The sequence below is a fragment of the Pimephales promelas genome, chromosome 25, assembly GCF_988280905.1.
Source record: "Pimephales promelas chromosome 25, fPimPro1.hap1.1, whole genome shotgun sequence".
Classification (NCBI taxonomy): Eukaryota; Metazoa; Chordata; class Actinopteri; order Cypriniformes; family Leuciscidae; genus Pimephales; species Pimephales promelas.
The window spans coordinates 9,160,833-9,174,181 of NC_142793.1; the positions used below are offsets into that span (position 1 = coordinate 9,160,833).

The window sequence follows — 13,349 nt, forward strand, 5'->3', positions numbered from 1 at the left end:
TATCTATTACTAACCTGGTACCACAAAATGCACCATGACATCCTTTTTCCATTGCAGCATCACTGGCTGGCACAGCAGGGGCTTGGCATACACCGTGCCCCACTGAGGGGTGGTGTGGGCCCCACGGGTAGGCGTGCGAGATGCCGGAGCTGGTGGACTGGCGACAGGGGAAGAAGGGGATGATGCTGTGACCCCTTCCACATTCTCCAGACTGTCTTCTACCCGGCCGCGGTGCAACAACATGTAGATGTACTCAGAAAGACGGACCACTTTACGGCCTCTTTCCATCAGCTCCAGTTCAATCAGGTAACGGTTACCGCGAGCAGAGTCACGCCGCTTTTCTACGTTAATGATTCGGAGGAGCGTGTAAATCCTGGAAAAGATGGAGAGAAAAAGATCAACCTTTGGTTGTACAATTACTTGAAATGTGTCACCAATGGTGCATCTGGTATTGGTTGGAAAATACAAATATTAAATATGAATAAATAAGGTGCCCCTTTTTAAGAGTATTTAAAGCAATTATCTGTATTGCTGAATATATATATACTGAGAGAGGAAAAAGAAACTGAAAAATAAATGTGAGAATAAAACAACAAAAATGCAACTACAAATATAAAATGTGGACACGAAAATATTCCAAATATTTTTCCAGATAAGATCCCAGCACACATTCATACTTGTGTAAATAGCGATATTTTCCGACACATTGTAAATTAAATTTGTATGAATTGTAAGAGTTTTTATTTTCAAGACTAAAAATCCAAAATTTTCCCATATAACAAAAGAAATACGACTTCATGTTGTGTCAATCACGTTTACACACTGCCTCTGAAACTTTCGTCCGTCATAAAAAATCGGATTGGGTTAAATTTTCTGAGTTTTTCGCATTCGTAGCAAGCATTTTGAGAGGTGTTTTGACTCAAAGCCACCGTAGAAGCCGTAGAATGGCGTCTGACAAGTTGATCCACTTGGTCTCACAAAGCACTGTATGACAAACTAAGTGTGGAATGTAAAGACAAAACCACAATAAAAATCTAAAGCAAACTGAGCCACTAACATCCTGAAGTAAACTTTTATTCGCTCGGGATAATCCTTGATAAGGAGGTGTAACTCTCATTCCTATATACGCAATCTCAGGATTGGATGGACCCAATATTTCCTCTTTCTTTTTATCTTATTAAGAGAGAGGACAACAAAATCATCCTCCTGCTTGAAGACTTGTATTTTGTATAACGGATTAAATGATACGCATCGAATTCAGTGTGTGACAAAATATTAGGACTCAGAATGCAAGGGTCTAAATTACAGAAATTCTCCATATCCAACATGACATCATGACTTTTGCGTAAACATACATGCCACTTTCGAGTCATTTTGAGCTATCCGCGTGTTTGCGTGTATGTCTACGCCATTAACGTCCGCGTCATTCCGCGTGTCTGTACACGACGTCAAATCTCCAGTCATAAATGCCATTAACCCCAGTGACGGTTAAGTTTAGGGATGGGGTTGAGGTAAGTCATATCTTTTTCTTTCCTAGGATGGTAAGGGAAGAGTCATAAATGCCATTAACCCCAGTGACGGTTAGGTTTAGGGACGGGGTTGAGGTAAGTCATATATTTATATAACGTTAAGTTAAGTTATAAGCGTTCATAAACACGCTAAAAAGCAATTATGCGTCTTGATAGCACGCCAAAAATGGAAATACGAATTGGCGTGTCATACACACGCTACTTCATGAGATCAGTCTGCCATATCGGCAAATAGTTGTAAAGTTAAACAGCAGAAATAGAAACCAGAAACAATAAACAAAGACGTGAATACAAATGTATAATGTCTGAAGTACCGATTTATCTGAAACTAAAATACTGCTGTGAGCCTCACCCTCCATTGCGTTCGTTGAGTTTCTCCATGTACTGCGCAAGCACATCCACCACTTCGCTCTCGGACAGCTGCAAGTTTCCAGACACGTTACACCGAAGATCGTTCCAGTCAGAGCGCAATGTCTCAAAGTCCATGCTGTTGACGGAAAACGTCCTCTGCCAATTAATGGCCTCCTCTGCCCACCCAGGCCGAGGCTCCACATCCTCATAACTATACTCCGATAGGCCTCCGTCCTCCTCCGGTTCAGGGTCCGTGTCTGGCCGCTGCTGTTGGGACTCGGTAATCTCGGAAGTGTGCAAGTAGGAAGTGACGTGGAGAGGTTTGGTCGGAAGCGCGTTCTCGGAGGAGTTATTGGATGGAGGGGTGGGAGCAGGAGGAGGTCGAGCAGTTGTGATGGGCCTCAGAGAATGATGGTGTTTTTCCCAGACGCCTCGTATCCTCCGCTCAAAACGGCTCGGGATTGCTGCTCTGTTTGGGGCCGCGGGATTTTCCGCGGGCTTGCTGAAGTTGGGGTTAGCTGGAAAGACCTTGTTCTCCTGCAGAGGAGACCGTGCAAATAACTGGGATGCACGTAGAGGTCCTTTGCCGAGCTTTGGTTTGGCACTGAGGTTCACCACTTTTGTGGTTTTGCCATTTTGATACAGGAAAACGCCAGGGAAGACCTCTCTAGGATGGCGTGAAACAGGACTTTGCTTCTCCCTAGCTGGTCGAGGTCTTGTGACGTAAATTTTGTTGTCCTCCTTCTTGTGTTCCTTGTTGGTGTGGCTGTTTCCAGAATTGTGGCTGTTGTCATGAGCGTGGTTGTTAACTAGGGAAGGGACGGTGTGGGCAGGACTGCCGAGGATTTGCTTGGCTCGGCTGTTGAGAGCTACCAATGAGGATTTCGGTGGGAATAACAAAGCTGAACGGCTTATTTTGGGAGAACGATCTTCTGACCGACCCTCTTTGAAGTCCTGGCGGTCTTTTTGAACCCAAGTGAGAGAACGACCTTGCACCACACTCTCACTTATTGGTAACCCTACCTTAGCCTGATGGTCTAGAGTGTCTTGTTGTTCTACTGTGTCTTGATGTTGAGCCGCGACCACTTGCCTTGCACTTGTGAAAAAGTGCCTGTGCTCTCTCCTCAAAGCTGGGTTGTCTGACTCTACCTTGTTTATCTTCAGCATTGTGGGGACAGGCTTATCAGAAGTGGTTACAGTGTGACTTGATTGACTAGGTTGGACAGTCTTCTTTCCAACAAGTTGTGCTTCATCATCAGGATCTGCCCCCTCTTCTTCTTCAAGAAAATCTAAAGCAAAACACCAAAAACACTAATCAGATTCAGCATGATGATCAAAACATAGATGGAGTAGATTGAGTCCTTCAACAACCCCTAATGGTGCGTTCACACCAGACACGAATAGCGCGCCAAGCGCGAGTGATTTCAATGTTAAATTAATGCAAAGACGCGTTACGCGCATACAAAATTCCTGCGGTGCGAATGAGGCTTAGAGAGCGGCGCGGTAGACGCGAATACGCCTCATTCGCGTGTAAAGTTTGCGCGAATTGAGCATCTGATGAGCGCGAATGATTTAGTTAGTGCTATTTGTGCATTCATGCGTTTAACGCAAATTCGTGTCTGCCGCCCGAGTTGAAAAATCTGAACTTTGGCGTCAATTCACGCCACGTTAACCAATCAGGAGCCTAGCTGCTTGCTCACGTGGTGAAGGATCTGGATGCTTCAATAAATTTTGTAATATGACTAAATGGATGGTGGGATTATGCACAACAAAGCAAATATTTTATCACTTAAAACTTTATTTGAATATATGAGACATGTTCATTTTGTATTGAATGTTATTTTTTCCATATCTAGATTATATGAAATATTATTATGATGTAAAGACAACCAGCATGTGTGCATAAGTTCATGTCTGGACGTGAGAGAGAAAAAAAAAATCACATGACGACTTTTGGAGGCTGGCTCTTTTAGGCTCTATTAAGATAGATTATGTGGATGAGGGCGAGAGTGATCCTCGCTCCGATGCGGGACAACAGGTCATCAAACTCTCCGCGGGACAGGCAGAAGTACGGCTGATAGCGCCCGACATCCAGGCGAAGCTCCTGGAGCGACCAAATGGTGAAACTAGCAAAACGGTTCGCCTCTGAAGGGTCTGGTTGGACACAAATACGGCGACGATGATCCCCACGCCGCTGTTCTGCTCTCCAGAGAAAATACACAGTAGGGGGTTCATCGACTAGCCGACTAGTCGACTGTCACAACCACTAGTTGGCGCTGTTGGCCTTAGTCGACTAGTCGGAAACAAAATGATGACATATAGATATCTTTTTTTTTGTTAACTTTAAATACAAGCGGCAGTACTATATACTATAAGCACTATAAGGCGCACCTTCAATGACCTATTTTAGAACATTTTTCAAACGTTTGACTGGGTTTGCATTATGCATCCACTAGATGTGCTAAAGGGAATGCAGCGAGTGCGCGGCGTCGGAGGTGAGGCGTTTATTTAGTAAGCGTGAGCGCGCTGGGGCGGTCACGTAACTTACATTCGCAGCCTGCTGACAGCAGTGTCTGTTCGTGTGTGTGTGTTAGAGAGAGCGCTCGTGAGCGGGAGACACATATAACCTGATTTATACAAGGTTGAACTGGCCGTGTGACAAAGCGGGCATAAGATGGACACGAGCGCGAGCAATTGATCCATATATAATGCGCTCCGGATTATAATGCTTGAGAAAAGGCCGGATTGAGAAAATTAAAGGCTTTTAAGTGTGCTTTATAGTGCGGAAAATACGAGTACTACTCTCGCTTTTAGACCAGCACGCGACGTGTTTAATATAGACGCATATTAGCCTACAGCAGATTTTCTCTCAAATGTTTGCTTTCACTTTAGACATAGCCAATTCTGTTTATGTAAACATTGTGTGTATTTAACAGTATTAGCATAATAAGACTTGATAACTTAGTCCAGTATTCAGGCGCTGTTTGACAGGCTTCTAATGCCTGTGAGCGTCGGGGATATGCCGCGCGCTCAGGAAAGCGCACGTTAGAACAGCGCATGAATTAAATGTTTAACCAGCAAGGCTTATGCAAACAATGAACTTTTGTAAATTGCAGTGTCCCGTACCTATTCCTTAACGTGTGATGTGTAGGCTACGTCGCGTTGTACAGTTGAGACAGAGGCGCCAGAACTGATAGAATGCACTGTAACACGATACTACTACTACCATATTTCTTCAAAAGCAGATCGTGGAGACATTTACTATTCGTGATGTCGCACACCCCTAGAATAAACCATTTAACGACTAGTCGACTAGTCGTCGACTGTTATGCAAAACTAGTCGACTAGCAAAAATCAGTAGTTGTGAAACCCCTAATACACAGAGGTGTCTCTCTCGATGAATACTCGATCAACATAAAAAAAGATGGCCGCCAACGGGTTTCGATTCTGACGCGCGTAAATTTTGCTTCAAACTTTTGTTTTTACACGCGTCAATTTTGCTCTTGACGCACGAATGGATTCAAAGTGTTCAAGCATATAACTAAACGCGGTAGGCGCTAATTTGATTATCTATTCGCGTCCGGTGTGAACGCACAGTAAAGCATCAAAAATACAGACCTCGTCCTGGGTCGACATTTCATTCTGTAACATTAGGCAGTTTTGATTTATATGTTTATTGTTTGGTGATAACGTTATTTTACATGTGTATAAGAAATGATTCTATCACTTGTTTCTGCTGCTTCTTCACCTGTGTTTTGATCAGGAGATTCTGTACTCTTTCAGAAGATGGGTAATAGCGCCCTCTAACAGTGAAAAAATGGATTGTTGGAAAATTCTGTCAATGACGGTGAAAGAGCTCATAATATTTTTTATTTGTATATAATATTTTGAAAAATGCACAGAACAATAATGTATAAACTTTTATTATTTTTATAGTTTATATCTTAATTATGATAAATTATACACTATTTACCAATGAGTTATTAGCAAATATGATTAATTTATCGGTACGCTGTACCCCTCTAGCAACAATTCACCATCTATTACTATGAGTCTATCTCTATTATTATAACTATATGATGAATAATTCTCATATAATGATATCACTGCTCTGAGTTTTAGTATTATTATAATGTATTGCATTGTGTTTTAGTGTTGTCATAGTCTATTGCATTACTTTTGTATTGTGTGATATTTTCTTTACATTGAGGTACGTCTGTTATTTTGCGTTAAAGTGGGTGATATTCGTATTATCAGAAGGGATATTTCCAATTAAACCATGAATCTAAGGCCTGGTTTCTTAGACAAGGCTGAGATTAAACCAGAATTAGGCTTTTTAGTTCAATTAGGACTTTTAAGTAGATTTTTGAAAAAGTGGCTTAGACAAAAAAAAAACATTATTGGTGTGCATTTGAGAGAAAACAATGACACTGACAGATTTTAAGATATGCCAGTGCAAATTGCTTAACAACTCAAACAGGCTTTAAGCCTTGTCTGTCAATCCGGGGGGAAGTGTTTATTGTTTTGGTCTTGGTATGAATACATTAGTCTGAAATTTGTTTAGCATTTTAATTTGGCTCTTGGAGTGACCAGGCCTTAACCCTTTGAAAATAAACACAACTCCAGCCATTCATTTAATTTCTGGCTCCAACCCAAGGCCATTATCTACTGATGAATATGTCTGCCATGTTGTAATAAAGCAGCTTGTGACGGAACGGTGCACTAATGAAGTGTTATTCCTCTTCTGGATCACTGATCACAGACACACATACAAACTCACCATCAGGATTAGGGAAGAAGAATGGCCTGTCATCTTCCTCCTCATCCATCTTCATGTATTTATAGAAGCCAAACCTGTTGGAGAAAGAGATGGAGAGGGAAATATCAAGTCCATGAAATAGAGAAATACAGTTTTTAGTTTTAGAGAACTAAATTTATTCATTTATTTTATGTTCACTGCTCCATTTCATTTCAAGAAATCCAAATTAAAGTCAACATTAAAAAAAAAAAAAAAAAAAAAAAAACACCAACTTGCTTCGTTGATAAATATCCCTGCTGGTCTTACACTATTATTATGTTATAAATAAAACATAGATTTCTAAATATTTCATATATATTTCGGTATGAATTTTTAGCGAAATGCATTTCTTTGTATCTAGACCTCGTGGCCTCGTGAAAAAATACTAATCATTAATATCAAAGCCTAACATCCAATCAAATCCTGATCAAGTTATTTCTAGCTGAATATTTTGTTCCACTTGTCAAGTCAAATGGGTTGAGAATGTCCTATACTGTATATTAATCCTAAAGTACATTATATATACTCTAAATAATTACAGCTGATCAATCTTTGAATAGAATTAGCATTAATGTCACTACAATCTATACACAAGCTTACTTTTCCAGATAGATGGGCGACTCTCTGTAGAAGCACTTGTTTTCTCTTTCCATGTGTGTGAGGCGGGTGAAGTCATTGGGATAGACAAAAGAAAGATAAACCTGCGGACAAAACACCAGGCATGATACCCTAATAAATAACTTGAAATGTCACTAGTGATCAGTGGAGTATGTCTTTGTTCAGAATAGAATAGGTAATAACGGCATGATGTGTTTGCTGCCTACTATTTTCTTCTTCCTAAATATCATGTGAAAGTAGTATGCAACATTAAACAACACTTTCATTATTCTGTATTTCTTGCTTAATTAAGCAAGTGGTATAGAGTTTTCATCTCAGGAATCAAAAACCGTTATTTTAAACGAATTTTGTGTAAAATGTCTAAACTCTGGGCATTTAAATCACAAAATGAGTCAAGAAACAGACCTTTGATATTTCCTCCAAGTTCACTTATCGCAAATGGAAGGTCAAGTGAAGCACACTGCATTGTGTGATATATTTCAGTCCTCACAGTGTGTTTTGATTGAACATATCACCTTTTTTTTTTTGCAGATGCAAATGGTCAATCCATGCAAGAGTACTAATTAAAAGTTAAAAATGTCAAATATCTCATAATGTTTACTCTCATATGAAGTACTGTGAAGTCTAATTCAATTTATTGAATCTTTTCATCCACTTAAATGAACTTGTCCGAAAAAACAACAACCAAAAAACAAAACAAAAAAACGGCATACGGTAAATTAAATACAGTATAATCAGCATGTTGGTAGTGTATACCATTCCAAACATCCCAGACACTATGATCAGCTTTTATTGTATGCCTGCAATTACATGTGCCAGCCAAAAGGGGTCAGTAATCACACAGGAAGTTTTAATACACTGCAGCATCAAGTCAATAAGGCAACAGGTGCAAGTAAATTACTAAGCCTTTTCTGCTATAATATTTGGCATGTGTGCGTTAATGTGTGTATTATACTCACAAACTGAAGGCCTTGATAGCGGGCAATAGGGAAGTCTTTGACCACATATGTTGGTGAGTAGAGACAGGAGGGCAATACATTTTCAAGATGAGCAGGGTCAATCATGGGGACTATGAAGAATATTGTGAGAGAAGCAGTTAAATATTACCAGAGGAACATTATCAAATGAATTATTTATCATGCAGAATGCAAATACAAAACACAAAGAGTAGAAAGATAAATGTAAGAGGACATAAACTCAATAGCAACAGAGAAAGAGAGACAGAAGAATCAAATAAACTGTGAGTAGAAAGGGGATCTGAAGAGAAAGAGAGAGGCTCACTGTTGTAGAAGGTGTCGCGGGGGTCCGGTTGCAGCATATCGGCGCCGTGTTGGCTGTGGGTGCGGGTCTCTGCTGGGACCGGCCCGTGGCTGGCCAGAGTCTGAGGAATGTGATCCACATGGTTCATCTTCAAACTGCTCTCGTCTTTCACAAAGAGAAAAAAAGAGAATGATAAATGGGGATAAAAAGCTATTGTTTATATATAGCACTGACTATAAAGAGAGACTGTTAAAGGCAGCATGGAACAAGAGTTTCTATTGACATAAAAGGAGGGGACCAGGACATATCTAGAAACCATAATATCATAGAGAATCAGGGTTGGGCTTTTTGACTTGGGCCAGTAAACAAATACAAAGAGCCGTGGCAACTGTTTAGCAACCCCCGGAAAACCCTATTGATTGTCTATTAATGCTTTAACCACCATCCAGAACACCATAGAAAGCACCAATAATGCCATAGCAAGAACACTTAAAAACCTAGCAACACCCTACTGCTTAGCAACCCTTAAAAAGTGCAAAAGCCTAACAACCAAGAACACACTACCAACGACCAAGAACACCCTAGCAACCATCTAACAACACCCTTACTGTGTCCCCAGAAAACAAGTGCAAACCAATGCCATAGAAACCACACAGAACACACTAACAACCACTAACAGCAACTGCACTGCAACGCCGTTTCATTTTCAGGCCCCCCAACCAACAAGAACACCCTTGCTACCGTCAAAACACAATAATAACTACTTACTCTATCTCTACACCCCCAAAAAACACAGAATATGCCTAACAATGACCTGTAAACCCCACAGACACATTGACAACATCCTAACTCCCTAGCAACTGCATCGCCCATAACACCCTGGCAAATGCGTACATCACTTGCTTAGCAATCCCCTGAAAAAAACAAAAAAACAATAGCAATAGCAACTACCCAGAACTCCCTAGCAACATTCAGACAATGTTCAGACAACCACCCCAAACCCTATACGGAACTGCCTAACAATGCCCTAGCAACCACCCAGAACACATATAAAGCACCCATAATAACCTAACAACCAACAACAACCTAAAACGACCTACTAAGTGCCTAGCAACACCCTACAGCTTAGAAACTCCTAGAAAACTGCAAATGACTAACAATCTAGCAACCACCAAAAATACCCTAGCAACCATCTAACAACACCCTTACTGCATAGGCAACCCCAGAAAAAAGCAAGTGCATAAAAATGCCATAGAAACCACCCAGAACACCCTGACAAGTGCTTTGCAACACTGTAATGCATAGCAGCTCCCAAAAAAACTCCCCAACCACCAAGAACACCCTAGCAACTGTCTAACAATACAATAATACCCCCCTCCCAAAAAAAAAAAAAAAAAAAAACCCAGAGCAAGTGCCTAAAAATGCCCTGCAACACAGAACACAGAGACCACCTAACACCCTGGCAAATGCGTACACCGTTTGCCATGCCATAGCAACTACCCAGAACACTCAAGCACCATTCTAACAACACCCTAGCAACTACCCAGGACACACTGCAAACTGCCTATCAATTCCCTAGAAGCCACCCAACAACACTTTAATAATCACTTAGCAATGTCCAGACAACCTCCCAAAACACTACAGGAACTGCCTAACAACACCCTAGCAACTGCCTAACAATGCCTTAGCAACCACCCAGAATTCACAAGAAACCACCAAATAACCATCCAGAACAACTGGCAACTGCTTATTAACACATTATTAACTATGCAGAACACATTAACAAGCGCTTAGCAATGTCTATGCAACCACCCTGTAGGAACTGCATATCAGCACTCTATCAACTGCATAACAATGCCCTAGCAACCACATAAACCTCTCTCAAGAACACACCTAACAACCCCCTGGCAACTGCTTTTCACCCTGTGTAGTAAACACCTTGGCAACCATCCAGGAAACCTTTGACAAATTTACCTATGCCAATATGCAGCCTGTTAAACTCAGTGATAATGCCTGGCTAATATGTGAGTCACTCCACATCATCAGAGACAACACAGCGTCCAGGTGACAAATGATGGTGCCACCCTTCAAAAGATGAAGACCCCTCCACACACATGAGACAGGCTTTGATGTGCGCTTGAAACGCAAGAGAGAGCAGAGGTGGCTGTTGTCACACACTCCGCTCTTTAATGTGTGTGAGATGAACACTGTGAAGTGCTTAAGCTCTGTGTTTCGTTCAAAGGGAGTTCACATAAAGGTCAAAGAAACCAGTAGCTGAATCCAAACAAGAATCAAACATACTCAAGTATTTAGTATTACAAAGCCACTAATGTAGTGAAACTTAAAAAAAACAAGAACTTTCCATTCAGGCCCTAGGCTATTTAGCACCACAGCACAACTGGGTGTTCAAAATATACATTTCTCACACATGCAAATGAGGCATATAGCCAGCGGTGGCATGCTCTATTTTTCTAGAATATTTTAGTTGCTCTTTTTCTTACGTCAAAAGGTCTCCTGGGTCTTACACCCTTTGGTTGTCAATCCCAATCCACCCCCATCAGACAAACTATGAATGAGTTTCTTCATTATGTTGCGTAAAATAAGCCTTGTACAATGCAATCACATTTCTAAAGGGAACTCGTTTCATAGTATTTGACACTTGATGCAAGAAAGCTCTTGTCAGGACTCAATTTTTCACACAAGGCATTCAAGCATAACTCTGAGTCTTTAAGGAGAACTGATGGCTTCCACCAGCCCTGTTGCCTAGAGACACGTTTACCACAACCCTCCACTTCCATCAGCGGCGTCTCTAAAGAACGAAATGTGCCAAAAGAAAAGAACCTGTTACATGAACAGTTTACATGAGTTTTAACAACCAAGAGGAATGTTTTTGTGCTAACAAGCTTTCCTTTAAGCACCCTTCCTTTATCCTAAAATCCTAAATTCCATAGGATAAATAAAAAATGGACACGAATGAAAATTTCTATTTAGGGCCAGATTTACTAAACAGGTCAAATTAGCATGAGAACACAATTAAAGCACAGATGGGAGAGAAAAGTCTTGCTGGTAATCTACTGAGTGCCAAAAACAAAACAAAAAAACAAACACCGACGCAGATCATTTCCATTATGACCAACGCAAATTAGCCTAGCAGAGGCGATAATCAAGTGCGGCTAATCTACTAACAAAACCGGCACACGTTAAAATAACGTGGCTTGGCAAACGATATGTTCGGATAACATCTTCCCTTGGCATTCCACATTAGGGTTCGTTTATAGCCTGGTTAAAACCGGACCATTCTCAGTTGTAACTGAGTTATGGTCTGGCAAAGCGTCATAGACAATAATTTCCAGAGGGGTATCACCAACGGACGTCGCGGATAGACCTAAAACCAATCAGAGCGATAAAGGAGACAACGTATGCAGAGCGGCGGAGAAATATCTCCAAGTGTTGTTCTTTGCTCGGTTTTTAACAAAAAATAAACGTTTAATTCGCTTAAAACGGACGCGATAGCTGATTCGAACGAGTGATGTTCGATGGCGGCATCCATCTTTGTAATGTAGGCAACAAAATCTGCTTCAAAATCCCAGCGGTATCGTCATCGTGTAAAGCCCGCCCCAACGTTTCTGATTGGTGCCGAGATTTCGACGTATTGGAAATGGGCTTGAATGAGCTCTTTGCTAGACTAACTTTCAGAGCAAATCTAAATTTGCCGGAAGTTGTCTGGGTTTTCCCAGGCTAGTTTGTTTACACAACAATGTACTAAATACAGAAGCCTTTTTCCTTTGCGTTTTCGCGTACAGACGACAAAGTTGTCAAAATGATCCCCGTTCACACGCATCCGCGAAAACGACAAAAAACACTGTATTATTCATGCCAGGCCAGTAGGTGGCGATGTTACCTTGAAAAGAAAATTGAAGCGCACGCGAACTCGACAATCGACTACTGTGGACTTCGACCGAAAACAGAAAGTAAATACAGGTATGTGAGCTGGCTGAATTAACATCATTTTTATTAATATCTTTCACATCTACTGCAGTCAGATTGACCATGGTCACTCTTAATAACACCACTCACATGACTGTGCACTTGTAATGACAGAGCTAGGATATTAAGAGGCTAAAAGCAGGTTTAGAACTTGCCTCATAGAACTCAACAGAGTGTGAATTTTAAAAAGAGGATAACAAGGTGTAGGCAATACCGATTTTTGTCGTTTTTGTCTGTACTGACAGCATTCCAAATGTACAATAAAATGAACTCAATGTTAAAATTGACGGAGTTCTCCTATAAGCTGTTGGTAAATCAGGCCCATAGAGTTTAAAACAAATTAATATGGTCATTTTATTAAGTACTACTTAAGTCAACTGGGCAGGGATATTTTTAGTTACATTTTTAATTATACTTTATGTAGAAATTATACTAATATTAATGTACTAGAAGTAAACTTAAAAGATCAATACTACTCAGTTTCGAGTCGTGGCCACATTAACACTTCTGGTGTGTGTGCATTATTTGTCTAATAAATTCAACAACCCGTCTTCAATTATTCCTTCCTTGAATGTGGGTAAGTTTCATAAAAAAGCAACTTTTTAAAATCCAGATGGGATTTAGAAGGATGATCAAAACCCAAATGGAGATCGAGTCCATCAACATCCCCAAAGCTTCACAGTCGTTTCCTCTTCCTGGGTCGACATGTCAGTTGGTAACTTCAGTCAGATTTGAAATTAAATGCGGTTTAATGTTTGATGATCGTGTTAATTTATATTTTCGTAAGCAATCTACTTGTTTTTCCT

The 13,349-nt window shown here is 40.7% G+C and overlaps 1 protein-coding gene and 1 long non-coding RNA gene across 3 annotated transcripts in view; one reads left to right on the forward strand and one right to left on the reverse strand.

Moving 5' to 3' along the window:
* Positions 1-13,349, reverse strand: part of b4galnt4a (beta-1,4-N-acetyl-galactosaminyltransferase 4a) — a 284,111-nt gene that overhangs the window by 8,864 nt on the left and 261,898 nt on the right. For both annotated transcript variants that reach the window (XM_039663140.2, XM_039663139.2), the window contains exons 10-15: positions 8,578-8,721; positions 8,256-8,365; positions 7,279-7,379; positions 6,661-6,734; positions 1,882-3,169; positions 15-373 (exon numbers count right to left, since the gene is read on the reverse strand). In XM_039663140.2, coding sequence (XP_039519074.2) covers positions 15-373; positions 1,882-3,169; positions 6,661-6,734; positions 7,279-7,379; positions 8,256-8,365; positions 8,578-8,721 — 2,076 coding nt within the window. The remainder of the gene's footprint in view (positions 1-14; positions 374-1,881; positions 3,170-6,660; positions 6,735-7,278; positions 7,380-8,255; positions 8,366-8,577; positions 8,722-13,349) is intronic.
* The window catches only part of LOC148965037 (uncharacterized), a 73,469-nt gene that overhangs the window by 8,778 nt on the left and 51,342 nt on the right, over positions 1-13,349 (forward strand). Inside the window, exon 2 of the long non-coding RNA XR_016150782.1 lies at positions 58-306. This is a non-coding gene — a long non-coding RNA (uncharacterized LOC148965037). The remainder of the gene's footprint in view (positions 1-57; positions 307-13,349) is intronic.